Genomic DNA, 27,938 nt, shown 5'->3' with positions numbered 1-27,938 from the left:
AGAAATCAAGAAAGTAATCCCATTTACAATAGCTACAAATAAAATACCCAGGAATAAACTTTGAGACAGAAAAAATCTCTACAATGAAAACTGTAAAACATTGGTGCAAGAAATTGAAGAGCATACAAAAAACCAGAGACATATTCCATGTTCATGGATTGGAAGAATCAATATTGTTAAAATGTCCATACTACCCAAAGCAATCTACAGATCCAGTGAAATCTCTATCAAAGTACCAATGACGTTCGTCATAGAAATAGAACAAAAAAATCCTAAAATTTACATGGAACCACAAAAGACACAGAATAGCCAAAGCTATTCTAAGCAAAAAGAACAAAAGTGGAGGAATCATATTACCTGATTTCAAATTATGCTACAGAGCTATAGTAACCAGAAGAGCATGCATGGTACTGGCATAACAACAAACACATAAATAAACGGATCAGAATAGAGAACCCAGAAATAAATCTATTCATCTACAGTGAACTCATTTTCAACAAAGATGCCAAAAAGATATATCGGAGAAAGGAGAGTCTGTTCAATAAATGGTGCTGGGAAAACTGGATATCCATATGCAGAAGAATGAAAGTAGATCCCTATGTCTCACCATATGCAAAAATAAAATCAAAATGAATTAAAGACATTAGGTTAAGTAAAATAAACCAGGCACAGAAAGACAAACTTTGCATGTTCTCACTTAAACACTTGAACTCATGGAGATAGAGAGTGGATGATGGTTAATGAGTACAAAAATATATTTAGATAGAATAAGACATAGTATCTGATAGCACAACAGGGCAACTATAGTCAATAATTTACTGTCTATTTTAAAATAACTAAGAGAGTATAATTGGATGTTTATAATATAAAGAAAGAATAAATATTTGAGGTGATGGATATCTCATTTACCCTGATATGATTATTCTGCATTATACTCCTGTATCAAAATATGTCATATACCCCATATATATGTGTACATGCATACATATGTCATATACCCCATATGTGTATATATATTTTATATATATATATACACACATGTACACATCTATGTACCCACAAAAATTAAAAATACATTTGAAAAAAGAGTGAAAGTTGGGTCAGTTCTTCATTTGTAAAATGTGGATAACACCTCAAAGGGTGGTTCAGAAAACTCAATGAGATATTCCATATAAAGTGCTTTGTTATCAAAAGTACATGAGTGTTATAATTAGCTTGGACACTGGCATTTATATTATATTAATATTCTTCTTCTAGCATTATTCTCCACCAGGGGAACCCTATTTCAAGGCACATCTCTGACTGAGTGAACACATACATTTAGCTCTTGACTCTTGAAGAATCTGCCCTTGGTTCTCAGTCAGAGCTGCCTCCCCAGTCACGATGATTCTCAAATGCACTGAAAGAGTCTCCCCAAGCCAGCTCTGCTGATGTGGAGCCCATTTGAGACATTAAAGCTGAGCCTGGTCTGGCCTTCCTAGAGATGGACAACTGGGATGCAGAATCTGGAGCCCTGAAGCCTACAACAGCTTCAGAATACCAAGTGTCTCCCGGGGAGAAAGAACTTACATCTCATACTGGCTCTGCAAGCCACAGATGGCTCGGTGTTTGCTGTAGAAGCGGTTCTCCAGGTCGATCTTGGTCTCACCAATAAGGTCATCTGTGCCAATCATGTCATGGTCATAGATCAGGATGGAGAGCAGGGACTCTTTCGGGAATGTGGCTTGGATCTCAAATGACCTGCAGTCCAAGCAGAGACTTCAAGAGTCAGTAACATTTGGTGACACAGGGAACCATTCCCAGCTTCATTTTTAGCTAGCCCGCTATTCATGCGAACTCATTAAACACTCAGCAACTCAGTTAATACTTAGCAGATATTTGTTTGGTTTAATTTTTCATTGCAGTACAAACAATTTTCAATTTTGTTATCAATTTCAAATAGCCAATAATCTCCACTTTTCATGGGCCATATCTTGTAGTCTTCAACTAGGGTGACAGCATGATGGAGAGGAAAAACTTTGGATTTTGGTTTCAAACAGGACTGATTTTTAATTTTGGTTTTGAATCTGCAACTTCCTGATTGTAAAACTTTGGGAAAGTTATTTAATTCCTCTTAGCCTCCATATTATAAATGAGTATATATGTCTTCTTTACAATTTAGCGTGGGGTTTAAATGCAGTAGTGTTTCTATAAAACACATATTTTACTTTCAAGCATTCAACTGGTGCCAAATATATTGCCATTCCCCTTCCCCTCCATTGTTGCTTCATCACAAGTACTAGCTACATGTATTTTAAATGAAAACTTTATCAAGGATGAAAAATTATAAAAACATAGAATTGCAAGACCAAAGTGTTGTCTCTACAAGACTAGGAGCCCCTTGAGAATAGGGACCTGCCCTTTTTTTTTTTTTGGTCTCTGCATTGCTGGAGCCTACACTTGACCTGCAGAAAGTGCACACAAAATAAATGTTTCTGTGAACTGTAAGAGATCTCAGAAATCACCATATCCAATCCCTTCATTTTACAGATAAGGAAATTGAAATCTAGAGAACACTAGAAACTTGCCCAAGATCATCAATCAGGCCAATCTAAGTTCCAGGTTCCTAATTCCTAACTCGGTGCTCCTTCCATGAAACCACACCAACGCAAGGTGTCTCAAGGAACATTAATGCTGTCCAATTTTCTGTAACGATAAATTACCCAATGCTACTGCATCGGGACTGGTACTTGAAAATTAAATGTTAAGCAAAACTCTTGAGTTATAGGGAAATGGCTTCCTGGAAACAAAATCAAGGACACAGCAGTATTCTCCAGCTGTGTAGACTGTCTGCTCTGGTACAGGATGAGCTGGGCTGGGAGCGATGGACAAAGAGGAGGGGGAGGAAGGAGAATGCGAGCCCATTATTTCCCTGCATGTCCACAGGGCTGTCTGGGCTGCTGCCCTCATGGTCAGATCCACTTAGCCCTGACACTTACTCCCCAGTGAAGCAGGCACAGCAACTGCAGCATGCCCAAGCCAATTAACCCTCCTCAGAGAGAAAAAAGCAGAGACGCTGGACAGCTGCAGTGACTGTAATTGACAGAAGTGGCTGTAGCAGGCCAGGGATATGGTTGTGTGGCAAAGAAATCCATACGTCTTCCATCTGAAGGCATAGTATTTCCTGCCTGAGCTCCAAGATTTACATTCTAAACTGTAATTGATACTCTGCAGGTGCATCACAAGGAAGCCTCCAGCCACGTGCCCCTGAGCCGTCACCATTACTGTCACTGGAAGGACTTATTAAGGACTTAACTGCTGCTGGCAACCATGACAGAAGACTTAATCACCCTGGCCCATCTCCCCAAGCTGTGGGTCCATATATTAATCTCACCTAAATTTTAAACGGAGCTGTCAATAAAAGTTACCAAAAACAGGGCCGGGAGCGGTGGCTCACGCCTATAATCCTAGCACTTTGGGAGGCAGGTGGATCGCTTGAGGCCAGGAGTTCGAGACAAGCCTGGCCAACATGGTGAAACCCTGTCTCTACTAAAAATACAAAAATTAGCCTGGCATGGTGGCAGGCACCTGTAGTCCCAGCTACTTGGGAGGCTGAGGCAGGAGAACAGCTTGAACCCGGTAGGTGGAGGTTGCAGTGAGCCAAGATCATGCCACTGCACTCCAGCCTGGGCGACAAGAGCAAAACTCCGTCTTGAAAAAAAAGTTACCAAAAACAGCCCACTATGGTTGAACTTCCAGTCACCCAGGGAAAAATTAGCCTTATGCCAACTTGTGTCAATGAGGTACTATCCCTAGATGCAAGGGTGGTTTGGGAAAACAGAATGCATCATGAAATGGGCCAAAACTGAGACGGTGAAAGCATGAAGAGCCTCTGAGCTTCAGAGGAACAATGTTCCATTGTTCATTTGGTCATTCATTCATTCTTTAATTTATTCATTCGTTCATTCAGCATTTATTGTGTGTCTACTATGAGCCAGGCACTGCGATTTTTAAGAGATAAGTAAAACAATTTCTTTCCAGTGGGGAAGGCAAATAAGAATATGGCTAAATCAGGTGGCAGGAGCTCCAACAGAGTTATGGGCAGGGTGTTACTAGTACACCTGTCTGGGGAGGGGTGATAACAGAAGGTTTCACAGAGATGACTCTTTGGCTGAGCCTTGAGTGCAGATGGGAGTTCTCCCTGCTCCAGATCTGCAGAACTTCTAATCTTAGCCATTTTCCCAACCAGGTCAAGCTCTCCGATTATACAGACTCAAAGGCCCCTGTACCTCTCCCTTATAGCACTCATCATACAGGCAATTTTATATCTGCCTGATTTTTCTTTTTTTGTATTCCCTGCCTGCTCCATAAGGGTGTAGGTTCCATGGAAACAGGGTCATGCACCCTTTATACCTCTCCAGTAGGTGGCACATAGTCTGTCACCAAAATGATGACCTGATTGGAAAGAAAAAACATTTGCAATCTACTCACAGGGTGACGGTCAGTTTCATGTGTCTACTTGACTATAGTCTCCAGTTATTCAATCAAACACTAATCCAGGTGTTGCTATGGTGGCATTTTGTAGATGTAATTAACGTCCACAATTAGTTGAGTTTAATTGAAGAAGATTCTCCTTGATAACTAAGTAGGCTTTAACCAGTTGAAAATGCTTAAGAGCAAAAACAATAATCTCATAATAAAGAGCAAAAGCGGTATATATTGTTATGGGTTGAATTGTGTCTCCACCAAAAGATAAGTTGAAGCTCCAGATCCAGCACCTCAAAATCTGACCATATTTGGAAGTGAGGTCTTAATAGAGGTAATCAAGCTATAATGAGGTCATTAGGATGGGCTCTAATGCAGTATGACTGGTGTCCTTGTAAAGAGGAAAACTTGGCACAGAGACAGATGTGCACAGAGGGAAGATGATGTGGAGAGACGCAGGGAGCAGGCCATGTGGAGATGAAGGCTGATATTGGAGCAATGCATCTACCAGCCAGGGAGCACCAGGGATTGCCAGCAGATCACCAGAAGCTGGGAGGGAGGCAGGGAATAGAGGCTCCCTTGCAGCCCACAGAAGGAAGCAGCCCAGAACATCACACTTTCAGTATCCCAAACTGTGAGAATGAATTTCTGTTGTTTCAGCCACCCAGTTTATGGTACTTTGTTAAGGAAGCCCTGGGAAATTCTCTCTCTCTCTCCTCTGCTAGGTCCCTTCCTATGGTGGAACCCTGATTGATACCCATAGTTCCTGCCACATCACATCCTCCCTACACTCTGGACTTTGCAGGGCAAAGAACACCCCTCCCTTCCTACCCCCTCAACACTCCCAAGAGGGTCTTATGCCTTCCTAGGGTCTTCATAGGACTTGCAGCAGCCAACTGTAATCACACATTTATTTGATGTTCTCTCCATATTCATGGGCACCTTGAAGGTACAGACTGTGGCTTGGTCCTCACTGTGTCCCAGCACTTAGCACGGTGCCTGACACATGGTGGATTCCCAGTAATTGTGAGGAATAAATGAAGTTCTGCAGGTGGACAAGAAAAGGAAAAGCATGTCATGGTGAGGGCACAGCAAGGACAAAGTCCTACAGATGTGAATGAGTAAGGGGAGGTATAGCTGGTTTATTAACCCATTAGGATCTCATCATTTTGCTTTATGGTTAATTATCAAGGTGGTGGAGACAATGGGAAACATTCTAGGAAACCGTAAGAGCCATGAGGAAGAAACTTTCAAAGCCTACAGACATGCACCATATATCAAGATGATGCAGAGATAGGGCCTCATTAAATCCCACTGACAACTGACTGGCATTTTATCCATCTAGCCACCCACCCACTCATCCATCCATCCATCTGTTCATCCACAAATACATATTGAGCACCTGCTGTGTGCCAGGCCCTGTCCTAGGTGCTGGGGATGTGGCGTTAACCAGACTAGACTAAGTCCCTGCTCAAATACTTCTTACATTCTAGTGGGGAGATGGGAGATGGCCAATAAACCCATAAACATCTAATCCATGTCAGGGGCTACGAAGAAAAGCAACACAAGATACCAGAGCACCAGGGGTTGGAGGCTGTGACACCCTCACACCGATACTGAAGTTATGAGGAAGGATTCCGCAGACCCCGGGTCAGGCACAAGAGCCCTCTACTCTTCCTGCTGGAACACTGTGGGATTGTGCTGGAAACTTTTGTTCCTAAGTAAAAATTAAACACATATCCAACAAAACATCTACATCTGGAGGGCTTTTGGATGAGGTGCTGCAATGTCAGAGGCAGGAGGGAACACTGACTTCATCATCCTCTTCTCTTGTTTGCCATGGCCATATAGCACGGGTAGTAAAACAAGTCTAGTTCATGGCACTGTGGTGAAAGTAGCTCATAAAAAGTGCCTGCCAAGTGATTGTCACACTGAAGCACTAGTTACATAAGTGGCAGGTGATGATAAAGGTCATCTCTGGATGAGGGAAGCAAGGGTAAGTTTCCCCAGTACTGTCATTCTCATTAATCTGGAAAGGCAAGATCATTTATTGCCCTCATTTCCTCAGGAGCAATAAAATGTAAGAGGCTAGTGCTGATTAAATGTCAGAGGCTCCAAAGTGATCACAGATGTGTAAATGAATTTAAATGGGGCCAATGGAGATTTTTAATCCCATATTCCTGCTTACTCAAGCAAAAAGAAATTAAACACACTAAAGATGTATCCATTGCTACAATAATTACCAAGGTGGGGAGCAAGGGAACTAATGTGTTCTGAGTGTCAATCGTGTGCTGCCACAGGCAATGTGATGTGCTAGGTGCTTTACACATTTAATCTTCTAATGGAATCTGAGAGTCAGGTGTACTGTTGCTGCTTTGCAGGTCAGGAAAACTAGGTACAGAGAGGTTAAGCCATCTGCATAAGGTTGTAGAGCTTGTATGTAGCAGAGTGAAACCCAGGCCACCCTGATTCCAGAGTGAATGATAGACATGTGCACAGACTCAAACAGGGAACCATCAATGCTTAGCACATCATATTGGAGGATCAGTGAGCATGCAGGGTTGCTGTGAGTTGGCGAATGCCTAGTCCCCTTACACAAATGCAATAGCTTTTAACACTTTACAGGAAAACAAAGCACAACTTGAGGACAAAGTTCCAACTTTTTGACCTCAGGGGTCACCTGAAATGAGCCACAAAATAATATGATGGAAAAATCCCTTTAGTAGGAGACAGAAGACTAAACTTCTGGCCCATTATCCTTCAATTGTGTCATCTGAACATGAATATGTTTCTTAACCTCCCTAGACCTTGGCTGCCTTGTTTATAAAAAGGAAATCTCTGCTCTGTTCAAAAGCATGAGGCTGAATCCAACGACTATTAAATCTGAAATCCAGAAAATTGTAATTAGAAAGCCGTGCGTATATATTTCTCTACTTAAGTTCACAAAAAAAGAAAAAGAAAAAAATATATAGTAAAGAAAGCTATGGGTAAGAAGATCACCAAGTACCACCAAATTCCTCAGGGGACCATGAAAGAATTCAACCCTGCTCCGTGGACGTAGGTTAGGTTGGTTATTACCAAGAGCAGAAGCCAGTATTTAACCTCCTGGCACCATTTCACCCAGGAACACAAACATACACACACCATCCCCACAGAAACACAGCAGGAGCAAATGCAGAAAGGACAATAAAACACAGCCCAGATGGCCACTGACCTTCCAAATACTGGGTTCAGTTGTTTGGGGATGTATTTATCCCGGTCTTTGATTTCTGTCTTGCCAAGCTTGATCACAATGTAGGGATCTGATTTGCCATCTGGATCAGCTGGACTAAGATTAAATGCCTGGAAAGGAAAAAGAAAATGTCTTTGGTTCAATAGCTCTCAACATTGGTTGTACACTGGGATTACCTTGGTGCTTTCAAAAATGCTAATGCCTGACTTCTGTCTCTAGATAGTCTGATTTAATGGGCCAGGGCTTTGGGCTTTTGAAAAACTCCCTAGATAATTGTAGTGTGCAGCCAAGGTTAAGAGCCACTACTTTACCATCTACATTTTGCTGTTAAAAAGAAAAATAATTGGCTTTGCCCAAGTTCAACTTTCTCTGGAGTCATCTCCTCAGTGGAAAGAAGCTCTTGGTACAGAAAAATGAGAAAAATGGTGGACCAGGAGGCAGAAGGCATGAGTTTGAGTTCTTGTTCTACAGTCGCGCACCGCTTAATGATGTCTTGGTCAAGGACTGACCATATGTACGATGGCAGTCCTATAAAATTATAATGGAGCTGAAAAATTCCTATGATCTAGTGACATATCTGTTGCAGCCTTGTAGTGCAACAAACACATTACTTGCATGTCTGTGGTGATGCTATAAACAAACCTACTGTGCTAACAGTCATATAAAAGTATATAATCATGTACAGTACATAATACTGACAATGACAATAAATAATGATGTTACTGGCTTATGTATTTACTATTTAATCTTTAGAGTGTACTTTTTCTATTTATTAAAAAAGTTAACTGTAAAACATCCTCAAGGTCCATCAGAAGGCATCCAGAAAAAGGTGTTACTATAAACGATGACAGCTCCATGCGTGTTATTGCCCTGGAAGACCTTCCAATGGGACAAGATGTGGTGGTAGAAGACAGGGATATTGACGATCCTGACCCTGTGTAGGCCTAGGCTAATGTGTGTGTGTTTGTTTGTCTTAGTTTTTAACAACAAAGTTTAAAAAATAAAAATAAAAAACAATTTTAAAATAGAAAAAAGCTTGTCGACTAAGGATATCAAGAACATATTTGCGTACAGCTGAACAATGTGTTCATGTTTTAAGCTAAATGTTGTCTTGACCAGAGTCAAAAGTTAAAAAAACTTAAAAGTTTATAAAGTAAAAAAGTTATAGTAAGCTAATTTATTACTGAATAAGGAAAAATATGTGTTATAAATGTAGTGTAGCCTAAGTGTACAGTGTTTCTAAACTCTACAGTAGCAGACAGTAACATCCTAGGCCTTCACATTCACTCACCACTCAGTGAGTCACCCAGAGAATCTTCCAGTCTGGCAAGCTCCATTCATGGTAAGTGCCCTAGACAGGTGTACCATTTTTTCAAATCTTTTATACTGTATTTTTACTGTACCTTTTCTACGTTTAGATACACAAATACCATTGTGTTACAATTGCCTACAGTAGTCTATACAGTAATGTGCTATACAGGTTGATAGCATAGGAGTGCAATAGGCTATACTATCGTGTAGGAGGCCATACCATCTAGGTTTGTGTAAATACAGTCTGACACTTGCACAGCACTGAAACAGCCTAACAACACATTTCTCAGAACGTATTCCCATAGTTAAAAGACATATGACTATATTTCTTTTTTTAGACAGTATCTTGCTCTGTCACCTACGCTGGAATACAGTGGCGCAGTCTTAGCTCACTGCAACTTATGCCTCCCAGACTCAAGTGATCCTCCCACCTCAGCCTCCCAAGTAGCTGAAACTACAGGCATGAGCCACCACACCCCACTAATTTTTGTATCAGAGATGGGGTTTCACCATGTTGCCCAGGCTGGTCTCAAACTCCTGAGCTCAAGCAATCTGCCCACCTTGGCCTCCCAAACTGCTGGGATTACAGGCATGAGCCACCGCACCTGGCCTGACTACATTTCTAAGTAGTGTGTGATATTGGGCAAGTCATGTCGTCTGAGATCTATCTGTAAAATCATGGGGTGGACCTGAAGGCTCTTCCCAGAGCTAATGGTCTCTGAATCCATGACCCTATGACTCTTGCATTTAGCACTGACCAGCTGAATCATCTGTTTCTGAGAGTAAAGTCTGATTCTAGACAACCTAAGCCTTAAACTGTCAAAAGCAAATACTTTCTAGGGAAAGGCCAGAGTAGGAGGATGGTAAGAAATGTTATCAAAAAGGTGGAGAAACTCTGCAGCAATGAAAGCTGAGAAACAATTCCACATTTAGGACTCTATGCTGTAGATAGAATAGTGTGAGCCTATAAAGCTGTATGTTCAAGGATATTCACTAGAACACTGCTTAATAGCCAAAAATTGTAAGCAACCTATTTGTTGATTACTTGGGAAGAAACACAATGCAAAACAGTCCTTCCCATTTCTTCTTGTCACATCAGCCAATTTTAATTATTTACAAAGCAGTTATCTGACACAACTCCTGTTAATTCATCTGTTACCTTTGTTTATTTTTATATCTTCCTAATTCCCACATCACTCTCAACTAGTATGTAATCTCCGTGACAGCAAGGGCACTGTTTATCTTGTTCATTACTTTACCTCTAGGACATAGAACAGGGTCTTAATATTTGTTGAATAAATGAATACATTTATTCAAGAAAATGCTAAAAGGAATGAAGACCTGTACATACTAATCTAGAAAAAAATGGCCAATCTATCTTGTTAAGTGAGGAAAAAAAGAGGTGGGGAAATTTGATTTCTTTCTTTTATGCGAGTTTTAAGTAGTATTTTTTTTACTTGTTAGTGTTCTTTTAATTAAAAGGTTTGAGAATTCATTTAATTAATTATTAGTATGAGAGCAAACCACACATAATCAGACTGCTAGAAATATCAATGAAAAGTATCGACTGTCCATAACTGTAGTGAATTTACCTAGGACTGCCATCTTCTGACTCCCTGTTTGTTCAAGTCCCTCCTGTTGTCAAGTTCCAGCCAAAGGCCTCGCTCCCCCATGCTACCTCCTGGACAGAAACCTGATCTGTTTATCTGGCCTTTGCCTAGAAGATACTAAACACATAAAAGGTGTGCAGTAGATATTTTCTGAATGAATACATGAATAAGGAGATGGATCTTTCTCCAATCTCTGTAGTTCACAGAAATTCTTCCCTCTCCTTCCTACTGTTCATACTATTTCTGGATTCCCCAAACTGTATCTTAGAGAACTTTAGCTCTGTAAGATTTTCTGTAGGGGGGAAAAAGGCATGAGGCAAAAGTTTAGAAAATGCTGTTCAAAATTACTAAATAGGTTTATTTGCTTCTGAAATTCTCAGAGCCTTGAATGTGCTAATGAGCTTTGTGAATCTCAAAGGCTGGAGAAGGAAATACGCGCTATTTCTCAAATTTATTTGAACATAGTTCTGTTTCCTAAGGAATACCTATTTCTCCCAAAACAAGTGACCTGAACAAAATTTTAAAAAGGTTAGTCTAAAGCATCCTGAGGGTGGTGTTTCATGTTGACTACCCAACATTGTCAGCGACTAAGTTCTTCTCATCTTTCCAGCTACACTGTGACTTCCCTGAAGACAGAGACTATGTTCTTTTCATCACGACATCCCTGGCACGTGGTGGTTGTGGTGATGATACAGAGGATGATGAAGGAAACCTGAGAACTGCATGTGGAAGAACATTTATCTCTCCCTTAGCATTAAAGGATAATTCATTTTTATTTTATGTTACATTTATGTTTCTTTGAAAGAATGTAGGCAATGGAAGCAAATGGTTGATATAAAATAAGAGCATTATAATAAAATACAATTACAAAAACCACATCCAAGGTCAGGAGATTAAAGCAAATCCATGAACCATTGGGGTTCATACAGTTGCTTTGATCGAGCATTAAATTTGGCCCTGAGCTTCTGCTAATGAGGCCAAAAAGTTTCATAATCAAAGTTTTGTGCTGTCATTATCAGAAAGAGGGAAGCTTATAGGAGTTAACATCTTTCTTGGAAATACATTCAAAGTGAAATGTCCTACTGCAGTAGTGCAGAGGCATGGCTGTGAGAGGAGAATTTCACAATAATTGCTGCCCTGTTCTGCCTTGGTCCTTCCCCCAAACTGTCTTTCCTGTAGTTTCCTGCTTCCCTCCTATTTGGTTCCCTCTCCTGCCATAGGCAACCACAGGGAGCAGATAAAACTACACAGAACAGTCCTATATGCTCAGAAAAGCCATAGCATGTCTGTTTTGCCAGCCTAACTTCATACCCCCATATGTTGAACCCCTAACTCCTAAGGTGACTGTAGTTGGAGACACAGCTTTAGGGAGGTAATTAAGGTTAAATGAGGTCATAGTGGTGCTGCTCTAATATGACAGGGCTAGTGTCTTTATAGGAAGAGGAGGAGATATCAGAGCTCGCTCTCTCCCTATATACACATGCACAGAGGAAAGGCCGTGTGAGGACTCAGCAAGAAGGCAGCCATCCACAAGCCAGCAAGAGAGGCCTCACAAGACACCAACCCTGGTAGCAACTTGATTATAGACTTATGGCATTCAGAACTGTGGGAAAGTAAATTTCTGTTGTTTAAGCCTCCCAGTCTGCCATATATTTTGTTATGGCAGCCTGAGCAGATAAATACACCCTCTCAGAGCAAAAAAGGATGGCTCACCGCGACAATGTATACTCTGATCAGCACTGTGACAGGGTGATTGGGCGGAATCCCTTGCTGGATTCTCAGCTGCCCGCTGTCCTCAGAGCTAGATTCCTGGGGGCTTTTGTAGATGCAGAAGGAGCCCTGGAACCACAAAACACAACCCATTGAAATGAGATGGTCATATGTCCCACCAAAACCCACAGAGAGCACAGTGCTGGGAAAATGAGCACAGCCTGGGAATCTGCAGGACCTGGGTTGGGCTAAACTTGCCAGTTGGGTGTCCTGGGGCAATTTATGTAGCCTGCTTGCATCTGAGCTTCTTCATGGTACACCAGTGAATTGGCGTTGTACATTAACACCCCCCTCACAGGACTGTTATATGAGGAACAGAACAGATGGGACACGAAGTGCCTTTTACATGTGGGGTGCTATGCTAGTGCTTCCCCCATTATCTCATTCATTCAATCCTGATTACAGTATTCCTATTTCCAGACATAGCAACTGAGGCTTAGGCAGGTGAAGCACTTTGTTCCAGATCACACAGCTGGTTAATACTATAACTAGGATTTGAATCCAGATGGGCAAACTGTAATGCCTGTGCTATTTCCAACACAGCATGCCGCATAGAAAGGGCCCAGCTTGTAGTATGTTTATAGTGAATGCTGGCTACTACTTTGTGATGTTCACACTGTAAGTCTGCCAGATGAAGGGCTTGTGTTGCTTGATTAGTTTAATCGTCCAACTGGTAGGCTTGCATAAATCACATATTTGGTAGGCCAGGGGTGGAGAGAACAAAGTAAAGTTCAGTGTTCCTTTCAGGTAATGACTCTGTCTCCTTATTTTTCACCAGACTGAGCTCCAATCCACTGGTCACAAACCAAAAATATCTTAAAAGACTGGGGCTAGGTTTTGTGGAGTTCTAGAGAGGGCCTTGAGTAAAAATTAAGGATTTTCACTACACACATCCCACACCACAATTCCATTAACAGAATTGAGTCATACCTGACGTTTATGGAGAGCCAAATGTAAGGATTAACAATGGAACCTGCCTTAAATTTTCCTATGACTCGGTCTCCATCAAGACCATGGTCATCTTCCGTAGACTTGCCTCTGAAGAGCTCAAAAGTTTTCACCCAGTCTTCAAAATTGTTGAATTCACTCTCAAGATCACCATCATATATCTTTAGGGAAAAGGGAGAAGATTGTGCTAAGAGGAAGAAAAGCTCAGGATTGATTTAATGAGAAATGCCAAGATTCTCCAAAACCAGCCTTGATATATGCTCCTTGGGAAAATCTGAGGCCATTGGTAATTTATCTGCAGCAAGATAAGGAACAGGGATTGGCTCAGCACTCCTGAAAATACATATGAATTTTATGAAATGATTTGATGAACTTTTAAATTCCAAAAAGTATAGGTAAATTTTAAAAATTGTAATGTATAAGTATAGATACAACAAAACTTTTAGAGCTAGTTGATGCCATTGGTTGTTGGATATAGACTATAATACTTTGAGGAGATTCAAATCAATAATGTTCATTAAATATCTAATTCTTAACACATATAAGGTGATGGAAGATTTGTTTTTATTGTAATGCATATAGACATGAAGTTTATATATAAGCTTTGGAAATGCAAAATTGAGTTTTATGTTTGGTAGTATAATTTACTTATTCAACTTTCCTATATAAATTGCTTATCCAAATTGGTTATCTATAATTTTCACCCTTCAAATTTTCATAGCCGTCAATATACCTCTAGCTAATACCCTCTAACTAATGTTAAAACTGGCCTAATGGAGCTGACTTTAGTTGGAGTTAAATCTCTTACTACCTTCAGTGTGTACACATTTGCATGATGATGACAAGCACCTAGAGATGAGCCAAGGGGAGCTTAAATGCTGTATATTACTTTGTAAGGTCCACATTAAACAATTTAAGTTACGCCCCTTCTCAATATGAGGGTATGGAAAATGGAAAATGAATAAGCTTCCTGTCTTAGCTTAAATGCACATCAAAGTTTACTTCTCTACATTGGTGATAATGAAGACAAAATAGTAAAAAAAAAGGCATGAGTAGGGTTGACCAAAGCACTAACAGAACCTCATTGCTGAGCATCCCTTCCCATCCATGGCAGAGATGCCTGTGTCCCCACGTACCTGCAAGACGGCCAGGTTGGGGATTCCATCATCTTTGGGTTTCTTCTTGAGCATTTTGTCTTTCTTCTTCTTTGGGCCATCTTCTATATCTACCACTACCTCATCTGGCTTTGCCTCTGTGGATATTCAGCAGAAATTGGATTTCTCATGGCGGTTGAGATGAGAAGGAATGAAGCCAAGCTCCTTCTTTCCTTTTGCTCTGACATGCCCTAGTTGTGACCCTTCAGAAATAGTGACTTGTGGCCGGGCACGGTGGCTCACGCCTGTAATCCCAGCACTTTGGGAGGCCAAGGCGGGCGGATCACGAGATCAGGAGATCAAGACCATCCTGGCTAACACGGTGAAACCCCGTCTCTACTAAAGATACAAAAAATTAGCCAGGCATGGTAGCGGGTGCCTGTAGTCCCAGCTACTTGGGAGGCTGAGGCAGGAGAATGGCATGAACCCGGGAGGCGGAGCTTGCAGTGAGCTGAGATGGCACCACTGCACTCCAGCCTGGGCGACAGAGCAAGACTCCAAGACTCCGTCTCAAAAAAAAAAAAAAAAAAAAAAAAAGAAATAGTAACTTGTGACCCTTCTTTTTAAAAAGAAATAGTAACTTTTTGCCATAGGATTGTTACATACAGTCTGTACAGTGTTTGACGGCAGGGCACCCCATGCACATATAAATCCAATGTCAGTGCATCCCCTAGGGCTGGGCAATAGGAATAGGGCAATGGCCATATTCTAAGGGCCAATGTGTTACAGTACACGTAAGAACTCATTAAACTAGGCACAGAGAGAATAAATAATTTGCCCATTCACGCAACTAGCCAAGAACAGACTCAGAACTTGGACTGACTCCAAAGCTTTTTGGCATCACACTCTCTCAGATCCGTTAAGGGACTTGAGATACATCTAGTTCAATATGAGGCTCAAATATCCTAAGGGTCTTGTGTAAAATTGTTAGTGGGATTACTCAGTAATTTTTTAGCAGCAGGCTCTGCAGGGGAGAAACCACCTGATACGGACTCTAGCTCTGCTATTTTCTAGCTGTGTAATGTTGAACAACTTACTTGACCTCTTTGTACCTCTGTTTCATCATTTGCAGGGTGAAGACACTATTTCCTATGACATGGGGTTGGTCTTAGAATTACATGTGTTAATTAGGGGTGGTCTGAGGAACAGAGCCTGGCTCTGGTTTTTCCACTTCTATCACCGTCAAATGAAACAACATTGGCTGCTTAGTGTTACAGTTGTATTTAGGCTGAGACCTACTGTTGGCTTGAATTGAGTTTGTGGTCATTTGAAATCTGAGGCCTAACAGGATCTGCCAAACAAGATCTATCCAATCCTGTAGACTGAGTTTTGGAACCCAAATCCAGGTCTTTACACTCACCTCTAATAAAGTTTATCATGTTGATTTTTGCCAGTCATCCAGATTGCTTCTATTTTTATTCTATGGTTTCTACATTAAGACTGTCAACATAGGAACTTGAGCCAAAGGGTCCATTCCAGCACCGAAATGAATTCAAAAGAACTGAGATCTGGTTCCAGCCCAGCACCAAGAGCTACATGACCACATTTTAAAGTGCTGTCATCTTCCTGAGATTGTTTCTAAACTCAGGAAAGGAGGGAGTTGAGCTCTAACACACCTCCTGTGGCTTCCATTTTACAATTTTCTCGTAACAATGGCCCTATTCCATGGATAAATGTCCCCAGAATAGCTGCTTACCTGTATTGCCTTTTTTTTCCTTGGGATTTCTCTCCTTTGCCTTTGAAAGAGGAGGAGACAATATTATTGACACTGCAATACTTGATTTATTAATTCCAACTGCTAACAATTATCTCAGCCCTCTGCATTCCCAGAGACACTATTTTAAGAGTATTCAAACAGTCTCTAAGCAGTCCCCCAAAATGAAGCCTCACTGTAAAGATCTGAAGGTTAAGCCCAATAGGATGCCCTATCCTAGAAAAGAGGTATCCGCACATCCAAGAAAAGTGTGATCAAGCTATAGACATCTTTGTCCCTTATATGCAGTACCTTCTCAGCCACGAGGCAAGCAAACTATCTCCCCAATATTTTTCCACCTCCCTGGAGCATCTCCCTCATCTGCACCATGAGTTGTGTCTGTTGGCGTGTCTGGTCTTTGGGATGGTACCATAGGTTGGGGAGGTTAGCAGAGAAAGGGGAAAGGGCTGAGTTCTCACAGTAAGTGATAGTGTCCATTGCAGCAAAAGGAGGGAGGTTGGAGGCAGGGACTAACATTTGCTTTTTTGGTATATATCAATATTTGAGAAATAGTCCTAGATGCAACCATGCCTTTCCAAACTAAAGGATCAGAAGCGCATTCAATTAAATATAACATCGGAGTAATTCTTCTTCCCTTTCGTACTTAGGGGTGAGAAATCTTACCATATCCAGTTGCCGAGCTTTTGCCGGACTCTCCAGGCCTACTCCCCACTGGCTCTCCAGCTTTATAACTAGATCTGTCACATTCCATGGACATGAGGCCCTGCTCTTGCTATGTAAACCCACTTATAATACCATCCGCTAAGGCCAAGACCTCTGCCTTTGATAATTTCCCATGTGAACTTAGAATCCTGCTGGAGACCTGGGGCCCTTAGACTGGGGTATCTCCTGAGGCCCCAATCATTGATGCCCACCTGTCCAGAGACCCTATTTCTCCCTGCTGGACCCCCGTGAGTCTGGCTGGGGGGGCAGATCCTCCAGATGCCATGCTAGACTGAACATCCTTCCAGTGTTTACAGCAGTGCTTGTGTCCTAGGGCCAGCTCCAGCCAAAAAGTGGGAATTTTGTAATTCAGGATCTCTGGTTCTTCCAGGCTTTTTCCCCTTCTGCAGTTAACAGAACCACACCTGAATAGGGTCTATGTATAGTGGCATTTAAAAGGAGGTTATGTAGGACTCAGGGTGGGAGATGGTGCTGTGTTTTCTCAATGAGTCTCTTGACTCCCATAGGTAGGGGAGACTCTACCTTCTGGGCTTTCTTCAGGGAGGCATAATACTTAGACCACCAGTCAATCACGTTTTCAGCAGATTCATCCGCTATGGTCCTCTTTCTCCTCTTAGTGGACCTCCGGGAAGGCTTCCTGGGATCCTGGCAAGGGATGAGGGAATGGGTTATTAGTTCAACCTCATTTGGCTGCACCTGGTGGTCAACTGGCTTGTGAGGAAGAAAACATTTAGGTGTCCACTGGAAAACACACAGAGGTATCCACTGGTTTTGTGGTACCAGCTCTCTGTATCACTTCCACAAATGAAAGTTCAAGAATCCATTCATTCATTCATTCATTCATTCATTCATTTTTTATTTAGCATTTATTGAGCATATGTGAGATACTGTTTTTGACATTAAGGATGTGTGGAGAATTAGACACAATCCTACACTGGATACAGTACAGGAGCTAGGCATGCAACAAATGAGAACTAGACTATATGATGCAATGCAGTATAGCAGAAAAGGCATTAGCTTCATAGAGACCTGGGTTATAAATCATTAAGCAATTAATATAAATGTCTTAACTCTGTTTCCTCAACTAGGGACAATAATACCCACCACTGTTCTGAGGATTAAGTACATAATTTAGGCAATTCTTTGGTGTCATTTCTGATTTGAATGGGTACAAGTAAATGACTTCTATCACATAATTGATGGGGTGGCAGGAGAGGGAGTGATAGATGTGTGGCAGAAAGGTGGCATTCGTGGGAGAAGACAGGTGTCCTGCTGGAGCCTATGGATGCAGCACTCATCATGCATTCATCTATTCACTCGCCAAGTCATCTCTTGAGTCGTAGTATGACCCAGGCACTCTATCGAGTGCAGGGGATATAGAGATGTTGAAAAATTATCTCTTCTCTGCTGAGGCTCACAATTTTATGATGAATCTGAGATGAACACTGAATGATGAACACTGAGTCCGAGAAGTCAACAGAAAGTCACAGGTGCAATGCTAGGGGAATGCAGCAGACCTGGTAAGGCGTCACAGAGGGTCGCTGACCATGGATGAAATTAGAGCAGCCTGTGCAAATGTCCATGCATCTATCTCCCTTTTCCACTCTTCTTTTTACTTCAGCCTTTACCATTTGCTGGGCAAGCTGTTCCTTAAGAGTTTTTTTTGTTTTTTGTTTTTTGTTTATTTTCTCGCTCTGTTGTCCAGGCTGGAATGCAATGGCATGATCTCAGCTCACTGCAGCCACCACCTCCCAGGCTCAAGTGATTCTCCTGCCTCAGCCTCTGGAGTAGCTGGGATTACAGGTGAGTGCCACCACACCTGGCTAATTTTTTTGTATTTTTTTTTTTTTTTTTTTAGTAGAGATGGAGTTTCGGCATGTTGGCCAGGCTGGTCTTGAACTCCTGGCCTCGAGTGATCTGCTCACCTTGGCCTCCCAAAGTGCTAGGATTACAGGTGTGAGCCACCATGCCCGCCCCCTTAAGACATTCTTAAAATGGCCTTCTCTTTTAACTCAATTGATACACCAAGATTTTTCACTCAAATATGTAATTTAGAAAGATTAACTATATCCTTGTTTCATGGTTCTTTGTGTACTTGTCAATTTCTCCTTCCAGAACTGTCACTATTTTACTCCTCTTTAGAATCCAAAAGATGCATCTTCTTGGTCCCATATGATCTTGTACAAAGTAGGACCTAAATATTTGTGGGACACACTTGGAGGAAGAAACCCATGGCCTTTCCAAGCTAATGAATTAAGAAGAGTTTTCGTTCAATTAAATATTACTGTCACATTTGACCAGCACTTTAATTTCATGCACATTAACTTTCTGATCCTATAACAAAGCTGTGAAGTGGGTATCAGTATCCTCATTTTACAAAGGATGAACTGATACTCAGAAATGTGAAGCTGCTTGCCCATGGTCACACTGCAAGCAACTTCATATTGTCTGAGGCCTCCAATGCAAACTCCAATGAGCCTTGTAAATATGGAGAGGGATTTTAGTCTGACCTTAGGTTTTCCATCTTTTGGTGGCTCCTGGGCTACAGGTGTGTGTTCAGGCTCCAGCATCGGGGATGAGTCAGGGACATCAACCAGGATGGCCGGCTGGGCCTGGGCAGAGTCGGGCACCACTGTGGGAGGTGGCTCAACATCCACATAAATGTGATCTGCTGGGGGATCCTGGGAGGAGCTGTGGGCTCCAGAGGACTCGGTGGCTGTTAGTGAATCTGAAATCTCTGAAATGAAAGCACATCAGGTCAGGGAACTGGGCTGCATCACAGGGTGGTCGTTTCAGGGACCTAATACTAGGAATCAGACAGATCCGGATTCAAATATGTCAGGTTGCTAATATTTCTGAGCCTCATTTTCTTATGTATAAAACGACAGTAAAAATACCCATCTCACTGGGAGGATGAAATGAGACCATGACGTAAGGCATATGGCACATAATAGGTCATCAATAAGTGGTTGTATTTGTTATTGATCCCTCAAAGTAATTTTAATCAATCGTGGTCATTGGGATTATGAAAATCAAGGTTTAGGGTGCAGATTCTGTGTCTAGGGGGATTGTCCCCCTGCTGTGTGTTAATCTGGGGAGCCTTTGGAGCTCCAGAGAAACATGAAGCCCCCAACTGTAGGCAGAACTCTGGGCACATAAGTACATGTGCTTGGCAGGGAGCAGGGGTATGTCCAGAGTTCATGAGATTCTTAACTGGGCTGCTGATGCCATATAAAGGTTATAACGCCGTCCTTCACTGCCAATGGTCCTCATCTCTCCGTTTTATGCTGTAGGAGTCAGTACTCAGGAACATTTCCCAGTTGGGTACCCCCATGGCTGCCACAAACTCCAGAGTTTCTCTCTCCCCATTTGCTGACTTTCCAACAGCAAATCCAACCCGACAAACTCTTATGGGTATCTACTCCATACTGGGCATAGAGATAAAGAAACCAGTGAGACAGACTAGAAATCTTAGAAATGGACAGGGGATGTATGACAACTTGATTATGAGAAAGATGGCAGTACAAATCATTGGGAAAATGAGTGATAGGTTAGCAGACCCTTTGGGGGAAAAATGGTGCTCTATATGGAGAAAAATGCAGCTGAATCTCCACTTAAAATCATATATAAATGAAGATGATTAAAGATCTAAATGAGAAAGCTAAAATTGTAAAGCTAGCAGAAGAAAATATAAGATAATATCTTTGTGACCGAGGGGTGAGAAAAGGTTTCTGAAGACTAAAAATATAAACTATAAAGTTTAAAACATGGAGGGGTCTGAGTATATCTCAATTAAGGATTTCTGCTCATAGATAGGAATTATAGACAAGGTTAGTAGTTATCGTACTAGGAAAAGATATGAACAATATCTGCAATCTACAGGATTTTAACATCTAGAAAATATAAAGAATTTGTGAATCAAAAAGAAAATTAAAGCACATAAAGTATGGGCAAAGGACATGAACTGGCATCACAGAAGGAAGATTAATATGGCAGCAAGGGTATGAAGCGTGTGCAAACAGTAGCAAGCAGAGAAATTCAAGTTAAAAATAAAAATTAGATACTAATTTATGTCCACAGAGTAGCAAAAAACTAAAACCAAACCAAAGCAAAACAAAAATCTAGAAAGTTGGATAATAGCAGGGGCTGCTGAAGAGGAGAAAAATGGGGTTCCAAATGCAGAACTGGCAGTATAGACTGATGTAGACTGGTGTAGATCAGTGTAGCTCTCTGGAGTGCCCCCTGGCGCTAATTAATGAAAATACATGTGCGTATTTCCTGGGACCTAGTGATCTCATTCCTGGCTGTACATTCCAGAGAAATTCCCACATAGCATCTTCCCTCACGGAACACACACAGGGATATTCATTGCAGCACTGATCATGGAAAGGGGAGTTGAGGTAGCCAATGAGTCTAATATGAGAGGAAAGGAAAAGTAAAGTGTTGTAGATGCAGCGAGTAACAGCAACAGGCTAATGTACACACAGCAATATGGATAGAGCTTAAAACAGAGAATTGAGTGAAAAGAATAGGAAAACAAATGAAAATTATAGCATCATATTATTTAGGTAGATTAAATCGACTTAAATTTGACAAGGATGATGGCGTAGGGCCTGCAGTGGGGAGGGCACTGGGATTACAGATAAGGAATAAGGAGGATAGTGGATAGAATGAGAGAATCTCCAAATAGACCAGTGATGATTGTAGAGCATGGAACTGAGGCGTGCAATGAACTCAACTTTGTGCACCTGAGATCCGAAATGGAACAAACTAAAACAACATCAAGCACAGAGCCAAGTAAAATGTCAGCATGGAGGCAGGAAGGAGCGTAAGTCATATTCAAGGAAGGCATGTTAGAGTTCCTGACCCAGTGTGAGTCAAAGTAAGAGTGTGGCAGCCAAAGAAGGCAGAGGCCCCTGCAGGAACAAGCTCATCAGAAAGATCCACCCAGCCACTTAGCTGTGGAGCATCCTCTTTGAGCCAATCCCACAGCAGGCACCCTGCAGGCACCATGACTTCATAGTTACAGCTACAAAATCTAGGAGCAGCTTCTCACCATGCTCAAGCTGTGTTTCATCCACCTGTGTGATGGGGGCAAGGGGCTCTCTGAGTTTACACAAAAACTGCTTCAAGTAGTTGATGGTGTAGGTGCCCACAAGGGTACTCCTCCCAAAAGCTCTCCAGTCCACCACGCAGATGCTCAGTGGTGGGTGCAGAAGCTCGTTCTCAGGCAGTTCCTGCAGAGAGAGGCTGAGATGAAGAAGGGGCTAGGCCTGGCTGCTTGAGCCCTGGTGACCCTTCCATGGGCAGACCCAAAGCCAGCTGGGCATCCAGCCTCCCTTGTCTCTGCCTTGCTTTTCTGTCCCTCCTGGCCAGTCCTGCAGATTGCCGAAACTCTGGAGCAGTGTCTTCCCAAGCCAGGGAGTAATTCACCCAAATAGGAAGTCTGCCTTAGTAACAATTTGTCCCAGGTTTAAATTACAAAAATCTCTCACCTCTACACTCTCTCTGACAGTCATTTTCAGACCTCTTTATTTTGTCATTATCTGCCAGCAGAACCCTCATCTCCAATGACAGCTTATCCAGGCCCATTATATAAAAGAGATGAAAGTCGAGCCATTTCATACAGAGCTGAGAGTGAAGGGACAGTGCCCCAGCCACCTGTTTTCCCTGGTGGCCCCCGAGACTCAATGCAGCCTGATACAAAAGGTTTGCAAACACCATGCACATTCTTCCATCGTAGGCTTTGCTAACTGGAGATATATGTCCAGTGAAGCAGGCTGGGTTGCACAAAGCAATTTTTTCTTTGCAATTAGTTTCAAATCAAAGCACAAAAAGGTACGCTGAAATATTGAAATAAATAAAAGCACAGATGTCAAAAGAAATCACTTCAGAAGCATAAATTCACGTGTAAACTCCTGACATTCTAAGTATAAATACTTTTTAAAAAATGTAGCCATTAAAATAAATTTTATTACAGTGTTTTCTAGGCCAGTGGTTCTCAAATTTTATCATATATCAGAATCACCTGGAAACCTTGTTAAACCAGAGACATCTGGCCCTCCCTGCAATAGTTTCTAACTCAGAACAGCCGGGCCTGAGAATGAGCATTTCTAACAACTTCTCAGGTGATGCTGATGCTGATGAATTGGGGACCACACTTTGGGAACCACTGCTCTAGGAAAAAGTTTGTCAACCTGCTTTGATTGCCATATGATCCACACTGGAAAAGTTTCAAAACAACAACAACAAAAGTCTATTTTATCTCATTCTGAAATTCTGGCTTTTCACTAAATTGATTCTTTCTCGCAGGTAGTGGACATCTGAAACCCTAAAACATCTCATCTGTGCAAAAAAGAGGAATGAGCCAGGTCGGGAGAGTGAGAAGCTCGCACCACTTCAAAAGCGTCTGCCTGGATGCTGAAGTTCGGGTTGTTCTTGTAGCTCTGGATCACACAGGACTTCACACCTTGTCCTCCACACTCAATGAGAGCCTGGGGCCGATCCACAGACAGGAGCTGCACCTTCTTCATTTCCCGAACTCCCCAGAAGAGAACCTGAGGAGAAGACCAGCAGAGCCGTCACCACAGATCCACGGAGGAGCCCCACGCCTGCCCTGGCTCTGTGTGGAAAAGTCAGACCTGCTCCCTGAGAACCACGCTGTGTTCCTCCAGGAAACACCTGCACAGCTTTTTGAGGGCTCATTCTTTTTCTCTAGGTCCCCCGCCCATTCCATACCATTTCTACAATTCAGGCGGGGCCCCTGCCCTTGAGTCCCAAAGAACAACTCAGCTCCTCCCCTGACCCGTACCTCCACTCGGTATTTGCTCAGCACCGGCCGAATGTTGGCAGGAACCGGGTAGATCTGGGTGATGTCTGGTGGCTCAACGGGTGGGAGGCCTTGCAGCCCAGAAGAAGGGACCTACCACACAAGGCAAGTATGAGTTACACGCTGGAGAGACACAGGGAAGGCAACATTGCCACACAACCACCTCATCAGTACGATGTTCACTGTTTTGCCAACTAAAGTAATGTTTCCAGCTTGAAATACAAGGACCATGCATTTTACCAAATTTAATTATTTATTAATTGATAAATGCAGTCATTTACAAGGGTAACCAATATTTAGCGAGCACTTAAGATGTACCACAAGGCTGATAACACAGAGCTCACAGTATAGAGGGGAGAGAGAAAAACAAATACGGAAGATGGTCTTTACAACTTAATAAAATTACCAAAGAACTACAGCAGGGTAGTGGAGAAGGAGCTTCTATCATTTTCCAAACGTTTGAGTCTTAATGGTCCCCACTCCCTTCGGACTTGTCAAGATCTCCAGAAAAGCCATTATGCATTACTACTACTACAAATACTAATACTACTACCACAAAAAAGGATGTACATTTAATCCAACAGAGACTACATCTTAATGAGTGAAGCAGAAAATGAAATGTTCTGAAGGCAGATGAAAACCTGTCACTTCTTGTGCACTTGGGGTTAATGAAACTTCAGGACAATTTCAGCTTTGCTGAAATTTCACACAAAGGACTTACAGAGTTCTACTGAGAAAAGGGTCTTTTTCACTGTGTAGGCCATCCCACACTGCCCTCAAAACCTGGTTCGACACATACATCTTTCAAGAAGGTTTCCCCAAAGAAAACAAAAAATAAAAGAAGCTTTTTCTGACCCGATCCCAGCTGCTTCTACCATTCGATGCCTTTTGAATGCAGTATGTCCTCTATGCAGATTTCGTGCAGAAATTAGAGGACCGAGTCCAGAAATAAGGCTCTGCTGTGTGACCCTGCACAAGTAAATTTCCCTCTCTGAGCCTCAGATATTGGGCCAGATGACCCATCAAGCTCCTTGGGAATCAGATGTTCTATTAAACATTGCTTTGGAGCAGGTGGTTCTCCTTACTGGGGCTGTTTGTCTGCCTGAGCAATTTACAGGGACTTGGCCAATAGGAAGTCTTTATTTACTTCATTCTCCAAGCCCCTCCATGTACAGTGAGTTCTTGATAAATGTTTACTGGTTGACTGACATATTAGTCCACACGCTCCGTATGCTAGAAAAAGCCTAATTGTGCATCAAAATCTGCAAAATGCAAATATATCACCATTCCGTTTTCACAGACATATTCTAGTTAGCAACTGCAGATGCAGTTAAGCTAATTACAAGAAAGCTCAGAAAAAGAAGAGAAGACACTGCAAATGTGAAATAGGCTTAAGGTAATGAAGCTGCAGGATACACCTGCAGCCCAAATCAAGAAGCTGGTAAATAATGAGGATGGCAATGCCCAATACTGCCTGGCAGTGAAGAGGTGAGCAATTTAGCCTGCGAGCATCACCTCACTGGGAAAGTTAATAGCCCCCCAGGCTTTAAAGGGAAAGCCACAAAACAGCTGTGATGGTGGCATAGGAGGGGCTGCCTCTAGATGTGCTTTTTAAAAAGCATTATATGTTTTATCCTGGGGCTGCTGAAGTATCTTGGGAAATAGCCAAAGAAGTTGTGCTTTGTAAGTGCCTGAAAAATGCTGTTAAGAGCTCAACACAGCCCTTAAAGAATCCTGTAGCATTAGGAGATATACCTAATGCTAAATGACGAGTTAACGGGTGCAGCACACCAATATGGCACATGTATACATATGTAACAAACCTGCACATTGTGCACATATACCCTAAAAATTAAAGTATAATAATAATAATAAAAGAATCCTATAACATTGGAAATTAAATGACTTTGCTACCAGCCAAGATTAAGCTTTTCCCAGTGACATGGGTTGCTTGCTGGCCTATAAAACCATATGATATGCAGTTACTCAGCACCTAGGCCTGGGAAAAACAAGTGATTGTTATAAAGACAAAATAGTAAGAAATGGTGGTGAGCAGGATGGGTAGTTGGTCTGAAAGCCAGACTGCTCTAATATCCCCACAGAAGTAAAATATCAGGACCTCAAAGTAGGTCCAGCTTCAGGTCCAGGACAAGCGTGAACCAGTGTGGCACAAAGGGTACAAAAGTTAAGGAGGCACTCACTCTTAGGGTCATGCATGACCCTAGTCCCAGCCCTGCCCATCTGAAAAATCACTGATGCTCAGAAGCCTTTCTCCTTTCTGTCTCCTTCAGCCCATAATTTATATTTCTATTATCTTTAGTACAGTGGTTACTTGGGCTCCAACACTTACTAGCTCACTACATATTTTTATGTAGAAATGTCTAGCATGCAATAAAATATGGCATGCACAGAGATAAGACAATGAGATTAACAAGAGAAACTAAGCGAAGAAAGACTCAGAGGATTCAGATAATGTGGTAATCAGACACGAACTTTAAAATAACAATGCTTAATCTGTTCAATAAGAAACCAGATAAAAAATTTCAATAGATAAATGAAATCCATAATAAAAAAAGAAATGGAAATTCTATGGCTGAAAATTTAGTCACTGGAAAGAACTTAGTGAATAGGTTTTGAAAAAGAGGCAGTAGAAATGAGCTGGAAGATAAGCCATATTATGGATAAAATAAAGCTCAGAGAGACAAAATGATAGACAATGCATAAAAGAAGAGGCACAGAGTATCTAATTAAAAGGTCTAATATACATGTAATTGGAGTCACAGATGACAGGCAAAAAAGAGGTGAGGCAAGGAGAGGAGGAAAGGGAGAGAAGAGAAAAGAGGAGGAATAGAACAGGACAGAAGCAATCTTTGAATAGATAAAGGCTGACAATTTTCCAAAACTAATTTAAAACATCAAGCCAGGGTTTTAAAAGCTCTATAAAATCCAACAAGATAAAAACAAAACTGTGCTTTATTACAACATAGTAAAACTGCTAAAAACCAAAAATAAAGAAAAATACCTTAAAAACAATCAGATGAGGGAAAAAAAATAAAGATCACTTTTTAAGGAGCAACAATAAGAACGACAACCAACCTCTCAAAAGAGAAAGCACAGCCCAAACAATGGAATAATATCTTCAGCTTGCTGAAAGAAAATTGTGTGCAACCCAGGCAAACAAAACAAAACAAAACAACCTAAGAGGAAATTTAATGGGCCCAACATCAAATAGTGAGATTATGGCAAAGCCAGAACCACCAGAAGGGGTAAGTGTGAGCTCCGGGATAAAGTTGGTGACTTGAGGAGATCGTCTTGAGGGCTTGAGCAGGGTCTCTACTGAAAGTTTTTTTTTGTTTGTTTCTTTGTTTTTGAGACAGTCTCACTCTGTCACCCAGGCTGGAGTGCAGTGGTGCGATCCCTGCTCACTGCAACCTCCACCTCCCGGGTTCAAGCAATTCTCCTGCCTCAGCCTCCTGAGTAGCTGGGATTACAATTGTGTGCCACTGCACCCAGCTAATTTTGTAGTTTTAGTAGAGACGGGATATCACCATGTTAGCCAGGCTGGTCTCGAACTCCCGACCTCAGGTGATCCACCCGCCTCTGCCTCTCAACGGTGCTGATTACAGGTGTGAGCCACTGTGCCTGGCCCAGAAGTTCTTAATAATATGTAAGGATCAGCCTGCTTTCCCTCCCTGACCCCTCACTAAGCCTATTTTAGGGTGGATGCCTTCTGCAAAGTCTTCATTAGCAGGTCAATAATCAGTTAATGACACTCTACCTTTAAAACAGGGAGAAAGATCACACGGAGATGCTGTCTGAAGCTAATTAAATCATCTAACTCAGACCTTTAATGAGAAGACTTAATGAGTGCCAAGCATCAGAGAAGAATATCTCATTTTTTAAGCCAGTAGAACTTAGGTTAAATCTGTACCACATAGACAAAGAAGATTAAAAACAAAAGAAAAAATTAGAGAACATTCACATGATGGTAAGAGAAAGAGTCCTAGAAAGTTGAATGAAAAGGAAGAATGGATTCTAAGCAGGCAGAGTTAACACATAAATCCACGGAGGCTGCACACTGCACAACTGTACGGGGTGCCAGCAACATAGACCAAATAGCAGTGGCCCCTTCTGGGGGTGTGTAGTGCACTAAGCCTGTAGGAAGGCTGAGATATTTCTAGGA

At 41.9% G+C, this 27,938-nt stretch overlaps 1 protein-coding gene across 1 annotated transcript in view; it reads right to left on the bottom strand.

Annotated features, from left to right (window-relative positions):
- FER1L6 (fer-1 like family member 6) overlaps positions 1–27,938 on the bottom strand; it is a 162,898-nt gene that overhangs the window by 35,525 nt on the left and 99,435 nt on the right. The window contains exons 22-32 of the mRNA XM_030795069.1: positions 23,738–23,848; positions 23,322–23,483; positions 21,983–22,163; positions 19,437–19,663; positions 17,449–17,571; positions 16,186–16,225; positions 14,472–14,587; positions 13,365–13,496; positions 12,331–12,456; positions 7,679–7,806; positions 1,570–1,740 (exon numbers count right to left, since the gene is read on the bottom strand). Coding sequence (XP_030650929.1) covers positions 1,570–1,740; positions 7,679–7,806; positions 12,331–12,456; positions 13,365–13,496; positions 14,472–14,587; positions 16,186–16,225; positions 17,449–17,571; positions 19,437–19,663; positions 21,983–22,163; positions 23,322–23,483; positions 23,738–23,848 — 1,517 coding nt within the window. The remainder of the gene's footprint in view (positions 1–1,569; positions 1,741–7,678; positions 7,807–12,330; positions 12,457–13,364; positions 13,497–14,471; positions 14,588–16,185; positions 16,226–17,448; positions 17,572–19,436; positions 19,664–21,982; positions 22,164–23,321; positions 23,484–23,737; positions 23,849–27,938) is intronic.

This window comes from Nomascus leucogenys, chromosome 16, assembly GCF_006542625.1.
Source record: "Nomascus leucogenys isolate Asia chromosome 16, Asia_NLE_v1, whole genome shotgun sequence".
Taxonomy (NCBI): Eukaryota; Metazoa; Chordata; class Mammalia; order Primates; family Hylobatidae; genus Nomascus; species Nomascus leucogenys.
Note: the sequence above shows the minus strand (reverse complement) of the source record. Positions and strands in the feature narration are given on the sequence as shown.